This window comes from Aegilops tauschii, chromosome 2 (genome assembly GCF_002575655.3).
Source record: "Aegilops tauschii subsp. strangulata cultivar AL8/78 chromosome 2, Aet v6.0, whole genome shotgun sequence".
NCBI lineage: Eukaryota > Viridiplantae > Streptophyta > Magnoliopsida > Poales > Poaceae > Aegilops > Aegilops tauschii.
The window spans coordinates 38032408-38051884 of record NC_053036.3 but is presented as its reverse complement, the minus strand read 5'-3'; the positions used below and the strand labels follow the sequence as shown (position 1 = coordinate 38051884).

At 50.1% G+C, this 19477-nt stretch overlaps 2 protein-coding genes and 1 pseudogene across 2 annotated transcripts; all 3 read right to left on the bottom strand.

The window, feature by feature from the left end:
- Positions 1 to 2312: 2312 nt before the first annotated feature.
- Positions 2313 to 4063, bottom strand: LOC120961942 (crocetin glucosyltransferase 3-like; annotated as a pseudogene).
- A 4114-nt stretch (positions 4064 to 8177) lies between these two features.
- On the bottom strand, positions 8178 to 9914 carry LOC109752583 (UDP-glycosyltransferase 92A1-like). Its single transcript, XM_040401492.3, has one exon. It carries the CDS (start codon positions 9912 to 9914, stop codon positions 8373 to 8375), a length of 1542 nt encoding a protein of 513 aa, XP_040257426.1. The 3' UTR covers positions 8178 to 8372.
- Positions 9915 to 16477: 6563 nt separating this feature from the next.
- Positions 16478 to 18746, bottom strand: LOC109752582 (UDP-glycosyltransferase 92A1-like). The gene has a single exon (XM_073509516.1). It carries the CDS (start codon positions 18082 to 18084, stop codon positions 16654 to 16656), a length of 1431 nt encoding a protein of 476 aa, XP_073365617.1. The 5' UTR covers positions 18085 to 18746; the 3' UTR covers positions 16478 to 16653.
- Between the last annotated feature and the right edge of the window lie 731 nt (positions 18747 to 19477).

The following is a 19477-nucleotide window of genomic DNA, read 5'->3' as shown; positions in this document are numbered from 1 at the left end:
CCTTCCACCATCATAATGGTATCATCTGCATATTGAAGGTGGGTCAGACCTCCATTGGCCACAAGATGGGGGCAAATCCCCCGAATTTGGCCGGCCCGTTTAGCCAAATCTAGGATCGAAGCTAGAGCATCGACCACAAGGTTGAAAAGAAATGGGGAGATCGGATCTCCTTGCCGTACTCCTTGGCCAGTCATGAAGTAAGGCCCGATCTCCCCATTGATGTTCACAGCCGTACGGCCACTCGTCACTAACTGCATCACCCGCGCAACCCAGTGGGAGTCAAATCCACGCTTGAGCAGCACCTCCCGAAGGAAGGACCAATGGACGGTGTCGTATGCTTTATGGAAGTCAATCTTGAAGAACACAACACGGAGATGCTTCCTCTTGACCTCATGGATGACCTCGTGAAGAACGAGGATCCCATCCAAAATATACCTGCCTTTCGTGAAGGCTGACTGGTTCGGGTGGTGGATCCAGGGGGCGATTAGGGCCGCCCTAGTGGCGTACCCCTTGGCCAAAATCCGGAATATCACATTGATGACTGTGATAGGCCAGAACTGCCTAATGTCAGCGGCGCCCGGCACCTTGAGAATCAAGGAGATGACCCAGTAGTTAAGCCAGGACATATCTAATGTTCCCTTAGAGAATTCCCGGAATAGGTCAAGGATGATCTCCTTGACCATTGGCCAGAATGCCTGGAAAAAACGAACCGGTAGTCCATCCGGGCCCGGGGCCGAGGCCGGGTTCATGGCTTTTACAAAAGCCTCCACTTCCGCGGCATCAAATGGGGCGAGTAGGGTCGCGTTCTCCTCCAGGGAGACTTGTTGGTTAGGCGACCAAATATGGTCGGCAAGGGCGATACCACCCCGAGGACGCCCCGCAAATAACGACTTGTAGAAGTCGTCAACCAGCGAGCGGATAGGCGTAGGGTCTTGAAACAGCTGACCCCTTTCCCATAAAAGGGGAATGGAGCAGCGTCTCCTACGGCCATTAGCAATGACTTGGAAGTAAGCTGTGTTGGCGTCACCAAACAGCACCCAATTCATAGAGCCTCGCTGGCGCCAAAATTCCTCCTCCTTGGAGTAGATCTCCATGAGAGAGTCTTCCAAATTATATCTATGAGCCCATTCTTCAGCGGAGATCCCTCAGATATCTGCGCGAAGGTCAAGGGCGCGGATCTCCCCAAGGCGCCCTGTACGTTCAGTGCATTGTACGACGAGCGTCTGTACTATGTAAAAAAATAAATACAAAATGATGTTTTTTTGGACCGATAACATAATTGTTGTGCTTTTATGGATTCAACTCAACTCACCGGTGCAGCCATTTTACACTCACTTGCCCCCGAATTATGAACCTCAGCTCAAGTATCATATACAGCTTGATCTGATAATACACGAAAAATCTCATGATTGAACAGTAGGGGCGGAAATTGGTAGTGGATAATCCTAAATGTCCGATATTCATATTCGAGAAAATGCATATTCGTATCTGAAACATCTACATTCGAACTAAAATGGAATTGGAAATTACCCGTATCAGAATTTATTTAAAAAAATAAATATGATATGAGATTTTGACACAAATATGGACATGGAAGTGGATATATCCGTACCCGAATTATTCTAGATTATGGGAGGTAATTTTTGAAATTCTAGCCCCAACATGCTAATTATCCAACATAAAAGCCAAATAAGGAGTCAAACTTTACTCTTTGTATGATCAAGAATTGTTATGCATTACAGTAGTGTTTAATTGTTTATTCATAAATCTGTTTATCATTATCTTATTGTAGGTTGCAGCTGATCGGACCGTGACGTATATCCCATCATCGCGTACGTGCCATCGCGTCCAAGAACCTCTGGGTCACTCCCAGCGATGACTGCTCGCCGTCGCCGTCCCTCGCCGCGTCGATCACCTCCTTCATCTCCGCGGCCTTCCGCCTCATTGCGGCGCGCACTCCGGACGTCTCGCCGAGCACCCTCTCCACCGCCTCCGCCACCTCGTCCCTCGTCACGGCCGCCATGGCGCCGCGCGCCAGCTGATGTTAGTACTAATCTTGATGCATGTAAGTAATTGGTTAGTGAATCAATTAGTCTGGTCCGTGCGTGCCGTTGGGCAGGCTAGGTAGACGGACATGCATGTGTTAGTGCGTGCGTGGGAAGCGGTCAAGCTGGTAGTGGCCAAGTGCAGCAGCAGGCCTGTGGGATGTGCGTGCGTGCGCGTTGTGTGCGGAGGCGCTGCGTGGCCAGGCTTCAAAGCCGGCTGGATTAGTCCAGGTTGTTAGGCAGCGAGGGGTGCGTCAGGTGAGCACCCGGGTATAAAATCCCCCACAGTGTATCGATGTAAAGTGTGTCGGTATGAGCCGTGTGCAGCCACGTGGCCATTATAAAGAAGAAAAAGGATTGAGCCGTTCGTGCGCCCGTGACGGCGTTCGTGCGCCGGCCGGAAAACCTCGTCCACTATTCTTTTTCTTCCACCTCCGTTCAAGTGAGAGGAGAGGTAACTAGAGGGCTGCGGTTCCAACACACGCACACACCCATCTCCTCCGACAGCAACTTGGTGTTGTAGAACTGCTCCGCCGAGAGCGGCCACCCCACCATCGGCACGCCCCCGGCGAGGCTTTCCTGTGCCGAGTTCCACCCGCAGTGCGTCAGGAAGGCGCCCGTGGCCGGGTGCGCCAGGATCTCAACCTGCGGTGCCCAGCACTGCGCCACCAGCCCGCGCCCGGCAACCTCTATCCTCTCCGCGAACCCGTCCGGAAGGCCCGATCGACGACGGTGACTCGCTGCCGTTCACGTCGGCGGCGGGCTGGACCACCCACAGGAACTTGTGTCCACTCTTCTCGAGCCCCATTGCCAGCTCCGTCGCCTGCGACGCGGAGATCATGTACAGCGACCCGAACGACACGTACAGCACCGAGCCTGGCGGTTGCTTGCCGAGCCAAGCCAAGATGGGGCTACTCGTTGTCGCCTTCTCCGGCAATGCCGATCTTGCTGCCCGGAGCAGCGGCCCGACCGGGAATATCGGGACATTGTTGAGCCATTGCCTAAGCATGCTTAATCCCGTTGGCTCGAGCTTCTCGGCGGTGTTGACGAGCAGCGCGTCGGCACGGGAGAAGGCGGCGATCTGCCTGCGGATGAAGGTCGACCACGCGTCGCCGCCGTCGGCCGCCGCGAGGTGATCGGTGAGCTGCGAACGGTGGACGCTGATGTCCGGGAAGCTCGGGAGGAGGAAGCACTCGTCATCGTCGTCGTTGGGGACAAGCGGGACGCTGTTCCAGAGCGAGAAGTAGAGCGCCGAGCCGTAGCCGCTGCTGGTGAGCACGACGGAGTGCGTGACGCCGGGGTCGCCGCGTGCGACGTCCACCGTTCAGGCCAGGAACATGTCCGCCACGACGTGCACGTCGGCGAGGGGGTCGGAGCGTCTGAGTTCCACGATGAACTGGTGGAACGCCGGGCGGAGTGACTCGGAGGCGTGGAAGAGGTCGATGAGCTGCTGGAAGGAGCGGACGCTGGCATTGGCGGGGCTGAAGGGGAGGGCGTGGACGGCGATGCCTTCGTCGTCGAGGTGGGCGCGGAGGGATTCGGCCGTGCAGGAGGTGGCGACGAAGGTGACCCGGGCGTCCGGCCGGCAACGGCGCACGAGGGCGGCGAGGCAGCGGAACGGCGCAAGGTGGCCCTGAGCCATGAACGGGAACAGCACGACGTGATAAGCGCGTCGGCGGTGATCGGTTTCAGCTGCCATGGCGATCGAATCGGCGGTTAGCTTGGTTTGGAAGAGAAGATCAGAAGAGGGTAATAAAAGCTCTCTCGGAATGGGATGCTCTCAATCTCAGCGGTCAGCGCTCAAAGTATTTTATTGGTGCGGTACCCGCGTGTCAGTCGCTGAACGTGCAATTTCTTATCTATCATCCTGGGCTGCCTCCGTGGCTTGTTCACTGCCGCATGTCTGTCACGTCTTCCCATGCACACGCAGTAGCAAATTCACTGCGCTGTCAGTTGTCAGACAATTAAGCATCTTGCCTTTCACGTTTCACGTGAGTGAATTATATATGGCCAAGCTAGTCTTTGCTTACATCATCTCTAGCAGACGTGCTAAATTACCAACCCGTAAAATCGATTCACGGTTCGCCTTAAATGAATTTTACGGGAACGCAGAAAAGATACCATAGGATGTTTTTAAATTTTTCTATAAACTTGGTCAAAATATATGAAGTTTGGACTTGAAAAATCTTATACGCATATTGTACCTTGAAACCGAAGGAGTATACTGGTTATGAGGATCATTTTGTGAAGAGTTACATCCTTTGTTGATGAGCATCTTTAGATGGAACTCATAAGCGCATGAGTCATATAAATTTGTCGACTTATTATCAAAAGAATCGATCTCCTTTTATAATATGGATTCACACAAGTATTGCAATAGATCTATTTACAACCTAATGACAATCTCGACTCGCATCACAAGAAGTCTTCCATCCTTCAACACAAGTCATGGCTGAATTTCCGCCGCTCCAGAGGAAGGGGAAGAAATTTGACACCATTGGTACTCTTGCAACAACCAATTAATGAGGTCCACGGTTGGTCGAGGAGTCACCAAGTGTCCACTTGTAGAGATGGGGCTTAAGCTTCATGCAATCATACCCGTTTGAAAAATGCACATGATGGGTTCAATGTTGTTCATGAAAGTATGTACTCCCTCCATAAACTAATATAAGAGCGTTTAGAATACTAAAGTAGTGATCTAAACGCTCTTATATTAGTTACAGAGGGAGTATGTTACAAAGATATCTGGTCAAAATCAAATATATGACAAGGTTGCCAAGACATTGTGATTATCCTTGACCAAGAAAATAAGGTATAGCTCTTCAGATTTTTGCCATTTTGGGAAAGCTGTTGCCAAATGTGCCAAGGTGCTAGAACTGTCGACGTCAAGTTTTCTGATCTTTTCGTTTTTAAGTAGAGTAGTTGTTATCTGATATAGTAAGGTGGAGAGATTTACATAGATGAAGAAAATATAGAACAAATTTCGGTGCATAGCGAATGACCATCTCAAAGGGAAAGTGTTGGTCGAAGCACCAGATCTGGGTGTTTTTTGTTCTCGTTTTTGTACGTGAGGTTCAGAAACTCTTTTTATTATAGAAGGGCGGATTTTATTAACTTATAATGAAGCATCAAAAGGATACAAACACAATAAGCACACACCCGCCCTCTGCATAAATAAGATGCACACAGCCAACAGCAATGTACACACACAACACGCCAGCAAATAGCAAAGTCACATGTGACCAAAGCTATGCGTAGGCGATGAAAAATTAAAACCCAAGCGATCATATCCACGATCGACAAATTACGACAATGACCATATCCGCACCAACTATCTGATGACACCACATGGACAACGAATTTCTTCAACAGCAACACCTTCAGAAAGGGAGCGGCGCTCAAGCACCGTCGTCAGCGGATCCAACAACAAATGCTAGAATCTAGATTTTCACACTGGAGAATCAGTCCGAGCATAACGGAGCAATGCCTTCAACAAGGTAACGATGTAAGAAAAACATCGTCATTGCCAGGTATACCAATTGGCCACACCTAGGCTTTCACCCTGGAGCTCGAGACCAGGTGCACAAGTAGCACCACCATCGAAGTCACTCATGTGTTGTCGCCACCACTTCTCCACGATCCCAACAACTACATGCAATGTGATTGCTGTCGTTGCACAACCATTCCTTTGCGTCAAGTCGCTGCCCATTGTTTGCACCTCACCGTCGAAGTCAACCATTAGCCTGGAAAAAAGACTTTTCGATGACCGTCGACATCGTGGAGCCGTAGGAGTCACTGCAGCCAATTGGATGTGGATCACCGCAACCAAGCTGTCCAGATCATGAAGGACGCCGAAGCTGCGGCTGCCAGACAACAGACCTGACCGCCGCGCCGTCCGCATGGACGAGGATTTCTGGACTCCTGCGTGGTCGCGGCAGCAGTGAGGGCAGCGATGACCTGGGCAGACCGAGCTTCCCGGCGCCAGCCATTAGCCGGATTACCACTAGCCGCCGGTCATGCCCGTCCCCGGGCCCCTCCCGCACATCACGGATCAGGGGCCAGCGGATCCAAATCCTTGGGCAGGACCTTGGGCCAGGGGTTCAGAAACTCTTGAAATGTTGATATCATGTTATCCAATTGAGAACAGAATTTGGAGAACAGACCCAGTGAGTACACATGAAAACAGCCCCAGTGAGTTTACATCGCTTGATCGTCGACCATTGAATATAGCTACCGCTGCTTCCTCTGTAGTTTGTGGAGGATTTTCTTGTGGTTCTTTCTTCCTTTTCGTGATTCGTTGTGATTCTATCCCCTGTAGGTTTCAACATGTCATGCCACCTGAGTTGTTTCTAGATTCCTACTACATTCTAAACGAGTATATTGTGGGTATAGAGAACGTCCTTAGCTGTGAACGTATGCTGATTAAAGTACGTCACCGGACACTGTTTCCTTGAGCACACGTACGTACGTCGTTCATGAACCTCGGCATCATGCCCGGCGTTGATGGTTTTATCTGGTAAGGCATACCTGTGGACACAAAGAACACACTGACCGCGTGTCATGGAAATTTGGAGAGCAGACTTTGTGCTCGGTTGCTGCAAGAGCACAACACATGTGTCAGCTTAAAAAAAAGAATTTCAACATACGTTTTGTGACAGATGTTATTGTGTCGAGTTTGTTTCTCCAAATTTAAGAAAAAAGATCTGTTCATTTTTTATATATTTTTGGCGTGCAAGGCAGGAGCTCCGTAGAGAGAGAGAAAAATACAGAGGTACCAACATATAAAGGAAACTGACCAAAAAACATTCAACAATAAGAAAAAAAAGAAAGGGAAAAAAGCTGCTGATGCCAACCCAAACAGACCACCACCACCCAACGTGACCTCATCTCGGAATGATCGTAAACAAGATATTCGGAGACCCTTCAAGAAGGTAACGACGCCCGAGGACACTTACGTCACAGGCATCGGCCCCGTCGATCAAAAAGCATTCGGTAAACCCCGCTCACGATCACCCCACCGAAACCCGAGATAGGTTCGGCCAATCCAATAACCTCCAACACCACATCACCCCCATCCAGTCATGTCCCAATGGAAGGAAGTACTCTTCAACAATGCCTCAAGGAGGATGACACCCACGGGCACCATCATCGCTGGCAATGAACCCCGCCAAAGAACATGGCTTTCACCTAGAGCCTGCTTATGCCTTGCCATATGTGACCTTGGGGAGGAGCCAGGCCGCAGCGAACCTTGCGAGATCGAATCACGGCTCCACTTGAATTCCTCAACGGTGAGTCAGACCAAAAGGAAAGGAATGACGCCAACGGCCACATCACCATGGTGGACTTCCTGCAATGAAGCTAGCACCACTTCCACTACTGTAGCGAGGGCTCTGGAAGCCACATCACCGCGCGCCAGCTCCAAGCACACCCCCATTTCTTCCACTAACAACTTGGCATTGTAAAATTGTTCCGCCGAGAGCGGCCAGCCGACCATCGGCACGCCCGCGGTGAGGCTCTCCTACACCGAGTTCCACCCTCAGTGCGTCAAGAAGGCACATGTAGCCGGGTGCGCCAGGGCCTTCACCTGCGGCGCCCAGCACCGCGCCACCAACCCGCGCCCGGCAACCTCCATCCTCTCCCCGAACCCGTCCTGAAGGCCTGACGGCGGTGACTCGCTGCCGTTCACGTCGGTGGTGTGCTGGACCACCAACACGAATTTGTGCCCGCTCTTCTCCAGCCCTATTGCCAGCTCCATCGCCTGCGACGCGGAGATCGTGTATAGCACTGTGTTTTGATTTTCGACCGAAAAAAGTGGATTTCGGCTGAATTTCGGCCATCTCGGCCTGGGCGAAAAAAGTATATTTAGGCCGAAATTGCTTAAATTTTGATCAAATTTAAGTCAAATTGCAGTCAAAATTTGATCAAATTTCAACCGAAATTTTTGAAAATGGCCGAAATTCGGCCATCTCGGCCTAGGGCGAAAAAAAGCTCAAACCGAAAATCAAAACACAGGTATAGCGACCCGAACGACACTTATATCACCAAGCCTGGCGGTTGCTTGTCGAGCCACGCCAAGATGGGGCGTTTAGTGGGGGAAATTTTGGAGGTGGAAGGTGATGGATTGGCTCTGAATACCAAATGATATGAACCTAGATATGAATCACTCAATAGATCATGGATACAAGGAATTCAATCACGGATACAAGTTTCTACCAGCAAGAAAGGGGATGGGGAAGCTAGAGCCAGGAGGTGGGAGAGGGAAAACGCCCAACGGCGGCCAGTTCAGGTTCCAGTTCCTCCATGCCTCTCCACGAAGATGAGTAGCGCCTATATCTTCAGTTCCTGGACCACTATCAGCTCCTCTGTGTTAAGTGGGTTGGGCTTCATCCCTCGCTTGGCCCGGCTAGGTCGTCCTTGGGCTTCACCTGAAGTGCCAGACATAGTTGTTCCCATGACAGACGATGTACGCGCCATCGCGTCCAAGAACCTCCGCGTCACTCCAAGCGATGAGTACTCGCCGTCGCTGTCCCTCGCCGCGTCGATCACCTCCTTCATCTCCGCGGCCTTCCTCCTCATCACGGCACGCACTCCGGACGTCTCGCCGAGCACCCTATCCACCGCCTCCAACACCTCGTCCCTCGTCACGGCCGCCGCGGTGCTGCGTGCCAGCTCGATGCACACCCCCATCTCCTCCACTAGCAACTTGGCGTTGTAGAACTGCTCTGCCGACAGCGGCCAGCCGACCATCGGCACGCCCGCGGCGAGACTTTCCTGTGCCGAGTTCCACCCGCAGTGCGTTAGGAAGGCGCCCGTGGCCGGGTGCGCCAGGATCTCCACCTGCGGTGCCCAGCACTGCACAACCAGCCCGCGCCCGGCAACATCCATCCTCTCCGCGAACCCGTCCGGAAGGCCCGAGGATGGCGACTCGCTGCCGTTCACGTCGGCGGCGGGCTGGACCACCCACACGAACTTGTGCCCGCTCTTCTCGAGCCCCATTGCCAGCTCCGTCGCCTGTGACGCAGAGATCTTGTACAGCGACCCGAACGACACGTACAACACCGAGCCCGGTGGTTGCTTGTCGAGCCACGCCAAGATGGGGCTCCTCAATGTCGTCTCCTGCGGGGACGACGAACTAGCCGCTCGGAGCAGCGGCCCGACCGGGAATATCGGGACATTGTTGAGCGATTGCCGGAGCATGCTTAATCCCTTGGGCTCCAGCTTCTCGGCGGTGTTGACGAGCAGGGCGTCGGCGCGGGAGAAGGCGGCGATCTGCCTGCGGATGAAGGTGGACCACTCGTCGCCGCCGTCAGCCATCGCGAGGTGGCCGGTGAGCTGCGAGCGGTGGATGCGGATGTCCGGGAAGCTCTGCAACCGGAAGCATTCGTCGTCGTCCGGGACAAGCGGGACGCTGTTCCAGAGCGAGAAGTAGAGTGCCGAGCCGTAGCCGCCCGTGGTGAGCAAGACGGAGTGCGTGACGCCGGGGTCACCGCGGGCTACGTCCGCCGTCCAGGCCAGGAACATGTCCGCCACGACGTGCACGTAGGCGCGGGGGTCGGAGCGTCTGAGGCCCGCGATGAACTGGTGAAACGCCGGGCGGAGGGACTCGGAGGCGAGGAAGAGGTCGATGAGCCGCTGGGAAGCGCCGACGGGGCTGATAGGCAGCACGTGGACGGCGATGGCGTCGTGGTCGAGGTGGGCGCGGATGGACTCGGCTGCATCGACGGTGGCTACGACGGTGACGCGGGCGTCGGGGCGGCAGCGGCGCACGAGGGCGGCGAGGCAGCGGAACGGCGCGAAGTGGCCCTGCGCCATGAACGGGAACAGCACGACGTGATCAGCGCGTAGGTGGTGATCGGTTTCAGCTGCCATAGCGATCGAATCGGTGATGGCCGGCGGCGGTCAGTGCCGGTGATCCAATTGGTCTGATCTCGCGGGTTAGTTTGGATTGGAAGAGAAGAGGGTTTTATAACATCTCTACAAACTGTGAGCTCCCTCGAGATCTGATGGCGGCGCATCCCATCTCTCATCTCTCGTCGTGGGCTGCTCCCTCCGTGTATTTTACTGGTTCGGAGCCCGGGTGTCAGCCGCTATACGTGCAATCTCCCATCTCTCATCGTGGGCTGCTCCGCAGCCTACTCACCGCCCCATGCCTGTCACGTGACATCTTCCCATGCACACGCAGTTGCAAACTCACTGCGTTGCCAGTTGTCAGACAACTAAGCATCTACTTTGTTTGGGCGACGATCTGATGATCCAAAATATGATTATTGCTTTGGACTCCAGACAAGTTATCAACGACATCCAGAAGAACAGTAGTGGTGTTTATGAAGCTATCATTAGTGAAATTAGACATAGAGCTTTTTTGAATTGTAACTTCATGTTTGAAGGTAGAGCATCTAATAGTGATGCAGATAGGTTACCCAAGTTTTCACATTCTCTGGATCCGGGGCGACACACATGCTTGGTCGAACCCTATATGATCCTATTTGTATCCCACATCATGTGAAATTTGATCAATATAGCTTGGTTTAACCCCAAGATCCTATTTGTATCCCTCACATCCGTGACCTTCTCCCGACGTGATCTAAGCTTGACAGGTGGAAAACGGCCGGATGCACTCGCCGGAGCTAAGAAAAGATTGCGGCGGAGGGGAAGAAGATTGCAGCGGAGGGAGACGAATCTATCCAAGACAGGAACCCTAAAATGACCCCCTCCCCGTACTTATAACGGCTGGAGGAGGCGGTTTGCGGGCCGCCCGTATATTTTTTATGAGCCGGTGCAAATTTGCCGCTTCTATTCTAGCCTGAAGTAACCCGAAAACACTAAACCACCCGCAAATATATGGGCTGGCGTTGAGATAGCGCATTTGCCAGAGATGCTCTTACCTTAACATATGTTCAAATGGTAAACACACATGGGTACGCATTTTTTTGGCTCGCGGCTCCATGGAGCATAGATTTAAAGAAAAATGCAGAATGAGGTTTCAAGCTTAAAAAAATGTTTTACAAGCACATATGGATATTCTTTGTGTAACTTTAAATTGTACTCCCTCCGTCCCAAAATAAGTGACTCAAGTTTATACTAATTTTGTACTAAAGTTAGTACAAAGTTGAGTCACTTATTTTGGGACGGAGGGAATAGTTGTTTTGTGTTCAGGTGTATCTTTGGTTTTCGCCCTACATAAACTGAACTGACCGTATACACTAAAATGATTTTCTCTAACTTTCCTACTTTGCTGGCGCGTGTAGGCATGGGCCCATGTACGACGCTGTCGACGCATACCCGCATAAAACTCAATTCAGTCATGCCTCTGCCTCTCAAAATCACTCTCTGCATTGGTTTTTGTCCCCAAAAGGACTACAATATCTCAACCTAGTCCCCTCCCAACAATGGCGTTAGTACTAATGGCACATGGCCTAACTATGTCAGCTGTTTGAGAGGTGCTCATGTTGTCTTGAATCTCTAGCACCCAATCTTTTCCTTCTCTGCCTAGGTTCACCCCAGCGCCAGCTGACATTGGTATTCTACCATGAATCCACGCCAGAGGAGCCTAACCCAATTAGTCGGCGCAGAATCAACAAGCCCCGCCACCCCTCACAAAACACATGAAGAAGAATAACCCACACGACCTGACCCTCCCGGTAGCGAACTAGTTTGCCCCCTTCCCCAGAGCGAAATAACCCCATGCACCGGTATGTCGGGTGCTCATGTCCATTACTTAAGGCATCAAAGTGACCCTACGGCGCATACTAAGTTGTGATCCACTAAAGTTCACTTGATACTTCGCTTGCTGGGCACGCTGGATTTGTTTTTGCTCGTTCCTTTGCTACATGCAGGCTCAGGAAAAAACCAGCTATATTTTTTGTTGTTAGTGTTGAAATAGTTGGTGAAGTTAAAAACAAAACATGGGTTTTACAAAATGTTTGTAGATTTTAATTTTTTTTTCAAAAATATCGTGATTTAAAAAATCATGGATTGAAAAAATATCCCAAATTTAGATTTTTTTTATAATTTTGGAAATATTCATACTTTTAAAACAATGTTCTTGAATGTCAAAAATATTCATGAATTTAAATAAAGGTTCGCAAATTTTAAAATATTCACCAACTTAAAAATATCATCGAATGTGGGAAATTTGCGTGAATTAATTTTTTTGCGAATTTAAAAGGTCCTGAATTTATCTAAAAATGTTCATAAATTTCAAATGGAAGAGAAGTAAAAGGAAAATAAATAATCAGAAATAAATAAGAAAGAAAAGGGAAAAACAAACTAAAAAGCAAAAAACAGAAAAGAAAACATGCAAACCAGTAGATGAAAATAAAAAACTGGCCAAAGGAAATTCCTAGAATGTTACCAAAATTGGGATAACCACATTGTACGTTCTCATTTCACTATATTATATATTCTTAGCAGATCTCGTCTCATTATATGAGACCTCCCGTTTGGAAGCCCACACAAAAACAATTATTTCCGGACACATAATACATCGATCCACACTCCCGATTCATGTTGCCTTGTGAAGAGGCTCAAATAAATCCCACGATGGAAAAGTATTAACTACTTGACATGTGTGCCTACAAACATAAAAACAGCGTGTGTGCATTCTAAAGGCGTCATTTCCAGGGAGCTTAGATTCTCTAGGGATAATGGCTGCCTGGCTGGCATGTGTGTGTGTGTGTGTGTGTGTGTGTGTAGACAAAGAAGTGTAGTAGGAAATCACATTGTGTAACTGCCGGCATGTGTGTGCATCTGTGTGGAGGCAAAGAAGTGTAGTGGGAAATGAGACTGTATAACCGCTGACATATGTGTGTGGAGGCAGAGAAGTGTAATCAGCTAACTATTGTATTCTCTCCTCTCTGCTTCTTCCTCTCCAAACACCTGAGGCCACCAGATCTGGCTAGCTCTTCCATCTCGCTGAGACGCTGAGGAAACTTGTATCCAAACCTGATAGAGAGAACTATTGTTCCCTCGTAGTCGTTACACATCGACCGGAAAACGACTACCCTGGTCTATTCCTAAGATCAGATGGCCATAAAAGCGTTTTGACTAGAAGCCCTGGACGTGCGGGTACTTCAGCCCCGCGTAAACTTGGAGAGTGACTCCCTCCATCTCATATTATAGTGCACATTGATTTGCATGAAAGTCTATCTACACAAATTTATACAAAAATGCATTTATATAGACAATACCAAATATATATCATATGAATATATATTTCATGATGAACCTAATGGTATTGATTTAGTATTATATATGTTTCTAATTTTTATATAAATTCGTTCAAAGTTTACAAAGTTTGACTTAAAAAAATCTAATAGGCATTGCTCCCTGTGATCGATGGAGTATACTGGTCATGAGGATCATTTTGTGAAGGGTTGTGTCGATGCGTAACTTCAGATGGAACTCATATGCGCATGAGTCATATAAATCAGTCGATTTATTATTCTTTGAGCAATCAATCTCCTTTTATATTATGGATTCAAGCAAGTATTGCAATAGATCCATTTACAGCCTAATGACAATCTCGACACGCATCACAAGAAGCCTTCCATCCTTCATCATGGCTGAATTTCTGCCGCTCCACATGAAGAGAAACAAATTTGACATCGTTGGTACTCCTGCAACAACCAAATAATTAGGTCCACGGTTGGTCGAGGACTCTCACCAAGCATCTGCCCGTAGAGATGGAAATGAACAACTTATCTGCAACCCCTGGCCTGGGCCTCAACCCGAAACAAGTATGAGAGGCTTTTCCGGGGTTCTAGAAAACCGAGATCAAAGAAGACGTCATCAAAAGATTGAGAAAGCAGAATGCTTCCTATAGGATCTACTACCTTATTATGAACTTTTGATGGTGTTTTCTGATGTTGAGGAGCTAGTGGCCAATAGGCAGTTGAATCCTTTATTGCCAAGAATTATGTTAGATGGCTTTGGTGGGGAAGGGGGGGGGGGGGGGATTCATACTTCACGCAATCATACACGTCTGGAAAATGCAGATGATGGGTTCAATGTTGTTCATGAAAATATGTACGTTGCATATATATCTGGTTAGAATCAAATATATGAGAAGGTTGCCAAGACATTGTGATTATCCTTGACCAGGAAAAAAAGGTAAGCTCTTCAGAATTTGCCATTTTGGAAAGCTGTTGCCAAATGTACCAAGTAAGGTGCTAGAACAGTCTGCGTCAAGTTTTCTGATCTTTTCTTTATTAGGGAGTTGTTATCTGATATAGTAAGGTGGAGAGAATTAGATGGATGAAGAAAATATAGAACAAATTTCGGTGCATAGCGAAGCGACCATCTTGAAGGGAAACTGCTGGTCGAAGCACCAGATCCGTTTTTTTTTTCTCGTTTTTGTAAGAGTAGCTCCTAAAGTTCAGAAACTCATGAAATGATGATATCATGTTATCCAATTGAGAACTGGAGGTCAGGTTAATGGTACCGTGAAAACAGAATTTGGAGAACAGACCAAGTGAATACACATGAAAACAGCCCCAGTGAGTTTACATCTCTTGATCGTTGACCATTGAATATAGTCACTTCCGCATCCTCTCTAGTTTCTGTAGGATTTTCTTGTGGTTCTTTTTTTCTTTTTGCGATTCGTCGTGATTCTATCCCCTATAGGTTTCAACATGTCATGGCACTTGAGTTGTTTCTAGATTCCTACCACCTTCTAGACCAGTATGTTGTGGGTACAGAGAAGCGTCCTCAGTTGTGAACCTGCGCTGGCTAAAGTACCTCACCAAACACCGATTCCTTGAGCACACGGACGTCATCCAAGAACATCGGCCTCATGCCCGGCGTTGATGGTTTTATCTGGCAGTGCGTACCCTTGGACACAAAGAACACACTGACCGCATGTCATGGTATTTTGGGGAGCAGACTTTGTGCTCGGTTGCTGCAAGAGCACACAACAGATATGTTGGCTTTGAAAATAAGAATTTCAACATCCGTTTTGGGACAGATGTTATTGTGTCAAGTTTGAGTCTCCAAATTTTAGGCATAATGATATATCATATTATATTTATTTTTGATATGCAAGGCATGAACTCCGCCGATTTCATCAGGATAGAAAAATACAGAGGGGAAACTGACCAAAAACCATCCAACAAAATGAAAAAAAAACTGATGAAGCCAACCGAAATAGACCCCACCACCTATGGTGACCTCATCCCAGAATGATCCTAAACGAGATGTTTTGAGATGCCTTCAAGAAAGTAACAATGCCTGTGAACACCACCATCACAGGCATATCCAATCGATCAAAAAGCTTTCGCCCAGACTAGCGCACGATCACCCCGCCGAAACCCGGAATAGGTTCAGCCAATCCAACAACCTCCAATCCCACATCCCCTCCATACGGTCATCTCCAACGGAAAGAAGTACTCTTCGACAATGCCTCAAGGAGGACGCCCACGAGTGCCAACTTCACCGACAACGGCCCCCGTCGAACCTTAAGTGTCGCTATCTCTGACCTTGGGGAGGAGCCAGGACACAGCGAACCATACGAGATTGAGCCGCGGCTTGACTTCCGCAGAGGGGAGCCAGACCAAAAGGAAAGGAATGACGCCCACATCACCATGGTGGACTGCTTGCATTGACACCACCACCACGTCCACCACTGCAGCAAGGGCTCCAGAAGCCATAACGCCGCACACCACGCCGCAACCACCGCCGCACCAAGCCGTTGCCAGACAGATCGAGCACAACCGCTGCAAATCCGCCTGGAAACGAATGCCACGTAGCATGGTCGCTGCCCTGGCCACCACCCCGCCGTCCACACGGCCCAGAGCGGTCAATGTCGCCGCCAGATCGCCGCACCACACACCGACGCCTTAGCCCATTGGATCCGAGCATGAGGCCCCGGAGCCCCACCACCCTACAGCACAGTCGCACCTTCACCGTGAAGGGAAGAAAGCGAGAGGGGTGAATGGCATTTCATGCGCCTCGATTCGCGGTCGGCTGGCCCTAACGGGCGCATCTAAATGAGCTAGTTAACGGCCGTCAGCCCCCTGCCGTCACAGTTTTGCCACGTCACATGAGTTCAGTGTTTTCTGTTGCTGATTAATGTTGCGTTCGATGCATTTTACGATGAGCACACAAAATGATGATTTTTTTTCTAATGAAAACATAATTGTGGCGATTTTATGGATTTAACTCAACTCACCGGTACAGCCACTTTACACTTAGTTCCCATGTCCCGGATTATGAATTGGAAAGTAGTAGCTACTCTCGGGTGTAGTACACCCGAGTTAGCAAAAGATTGAAAAAATGCGATCAAACATTGTGCAAAAAATCTGAAATTTTGGGACATGAAACATTATCAGATATGTGAGGTTCTTGCAAAATGTCACCTAAAATAACATCTAAGGAGCTCTCATCAAAAATAACAAAATCACTGCTCAAACAGTGCTCAAAACTTTCAGCAGCGATTTTGTGTTTTTATCGATGAGAGCAACTCGGATGTTATTTTTTGATGAAACTTGGCAAGAATCTCAAACAAATAAGGCTCTAAGCTCAAGTATACAGCTTGATCTGATACCACACGAAAAAACTCATGATCGAATGCAGCCGATCGGACCGGCCGTGGCGTCTACTACGATCCCATTTAGCTTCTAGAGCATGACGACGTACGCGCCATCGCGTCCAAGAACCTCCGCGTCACTCCCAGCGACGACTCCTCGCCGTCGCCGTCCGTCGCGGCGTCGATCACCTCCTTCATCTCCGCGGCCTTCCGTCTCATTGCGGCTCTCACTCTAGACGTCTCGCCGAGCACCCTCTCCACCGCCTCCGCCACCTCGTCCCTCGTCACGGCCGCTGCGGCGCCGCGCGCCAGCTCGACGCACACCCCCATCTCCTCCGCTAGGAACTTGGCGTTGTAGAACTGCTCTGCCGAGAGCGGCCAGCCGACCATCAGCATGCCCCAGGCGAGGCTCTCCTGCGCCGAGTTCCACCCGCAGTGCGTCAGGAAGGCGCCCGTGGCTGAGTGCGCCAGAATCTCCACCTGCGGTGCCCAGCACTGAACCACCAGCCCGCGCCCTGCCGCCTCCATCCTCTCCGTGAACCCGTCCGGAAGGCCCAATGGCGGTGACTCGCTGCCGTTCACGTCGGTGGCGGGCTGGACCACCCACACGAACTTGTGCCCGCACTTCTCGAGCCCCATTGCCAGCTCCGTCGCCTGCGACGCGGAGATCGTGTACAGCGACCCGAACGACACGTACAGGACCGAGCCCGGCGGTTGCTTGTCCAGCCACGCCAAGATAGGGCTACTCGTCATCGTCTCCGGGGACGACGAACTTGCCGCCCGAAGCAGCGGCCCGACCGGGAATATCGGGACATTGTTGATCCATCGCCGGAGCATGCTTAATCCCTTGGGCTCCAGCTTCTCGGCGGTGTTCACGAGCATCGCGTCAGCGCGGGAGAAGGCGGCGATCTGCCTGCGGATGAAGGTGGACCACGCGTCGCCGCCGTCGGCCGCCGCGAGGTGATCCGTGAGCTGCGAACGGTGGACACAGATGTCCGGGAAGCTTGACAGCCGGAAGCACCCGTCATTGTCAACGTTGGGAACAAGCGGGACGCTGTTCCAGAGCGAGAAGTAAAGCGCCGAGCCGTAGCCACCGGTGGTGAGCAGGACGGAGTGCGTGACGCCGGGGTCGCCGCGGGCTACGTCCACCGTCCATGCCAGGAACATGTCCGCCACGACGTGCACGTTGGCGCGGGGGTCGGAGCTTCTGAGACCGACGATGAACTGGTGGAACGCCGGGCGGAGCGACTCGGAGGCGAGGAAGAGGTCGATGAGCTTCCGGGAGGCGTCGGCGGGGCGGAAGGGGAGGGCGTGGACGGAGATGCCTTCGTCGTCGAGGTGGGCGCGGAGGGAGTCGGCCGTGCCGGAGGTGGCAACGACGGTGACCCGGGCGTCGGGGCGGCAGCGGCGCACGAGGGCGGCGAGGCAGCGGAACGGCGAGAGGTGGCCCTGCGCCATGAACGGGAACAGCACGACGTGATCGGCGCGTCCGTGGTGATCGGTTTCAGGTGCCATGGCGATCAAATCGGCGGGCGGTGCCGGTGATCGAATTGGTCTGGTCGGGGGTAGTTCGGAAGTGCAACGCCTCGTGGGTTAGTTTGGTTTGGAAGAGATGATCGTGGCAACTTTAATTAGGTACGTGTGCGCCGAGTCCGAAGCTGTTCGTGATCCGAAGAATACCCCTAACAGAAAGAATTCATCCGGCCTACACAAACCGATGGCGTATCGTGAGCCTAGCTCGCAACCGCGGAGAGCGATGATGTCCTTGTAACTGCAGTCGAGATGTCACCAGACATTTCTTTTTCATTTTGTTAATTTTCTTTCTTCTTTTTCCTATTTTTTCCCGTTTCATTTTGCGAATATTAATTAAATTTGTGAACATTTTTTTAAAATCATGAGCATTATAAAACCCGGTCTGAGAATCAAAACTTGTGTATATTTATGATGTTCACCAAATCAAGCCAGATGATGTTCACCAAATCAAGCAATTATTGTTCAGTTATTCACCACATGACCAACAAATAGTGTATTTTTCCGGGGCAATATTTTCTTCAGGTTTAGCATTCGAATAAAAAGAATGCCAACTCTCAGCCAAGCAAACTCCACCTTAAAGTCGAACTCACTCAAAACAGTACTATCAAAGTATTTTTTAGGAGACAAATATCTCATATCCGAAGAAAAAGGGAAAATAATACATAACTAGCATTTGTAACACCGTATTCTTTGAATGTTAGTACATATTAGTTACTCCTCCAAATTTAGAAACTAGACGGCCTGAAACCAAGTAGCAACTCCTGGTGTTGCTAGAGTATCGCACCACAATCATTTGCCATGCACGTGACGTACCTGCATGCGTCTACCGTTGCTTTGAGATTGATGCCTCGTTTTTTTTTTGGTTTTTGATGAAATTTGTCTTATTTTTAAAGTATTACATAATGTTTTGTTGACTTCTTTTTCTTGTTTCAAAGTGTATTGTTATGTTTCATTGTGTACCAGCAAATCTGCTCTAGCACAAGTGCACTCTTATTTACACAAGAAAATAGCCATCGTGTAACACTATGAAACAACACAAACATTTCTGCAAACCAGAAAATATGATGGACGACGTTTGTTTAGGTTTCACAACTTCCTATCGTCTTTCTTCGCTAATCATAGGTGGTTAGGGCAAACTCTCCCCTCCAGATTTCACCGGCAAGCCCGTGGATTCGTCTCCCCTCTGCCTGCTGCTCCGGAGCCCGGTGGCGGGGAGGGGAATCCTGGTGCCTCCGCTCCGGTTAGTAGTCTAGGTGTGACACTCGGGCGATGGCGCCGCAACTTATTCGATTTTGTCTTCCGGGCTCCGATCTTCCTCGAGTTCATCCATCTGGACATAGTCGATGGAGCTCTGGTGTAGATTCCTTCCGTCTCC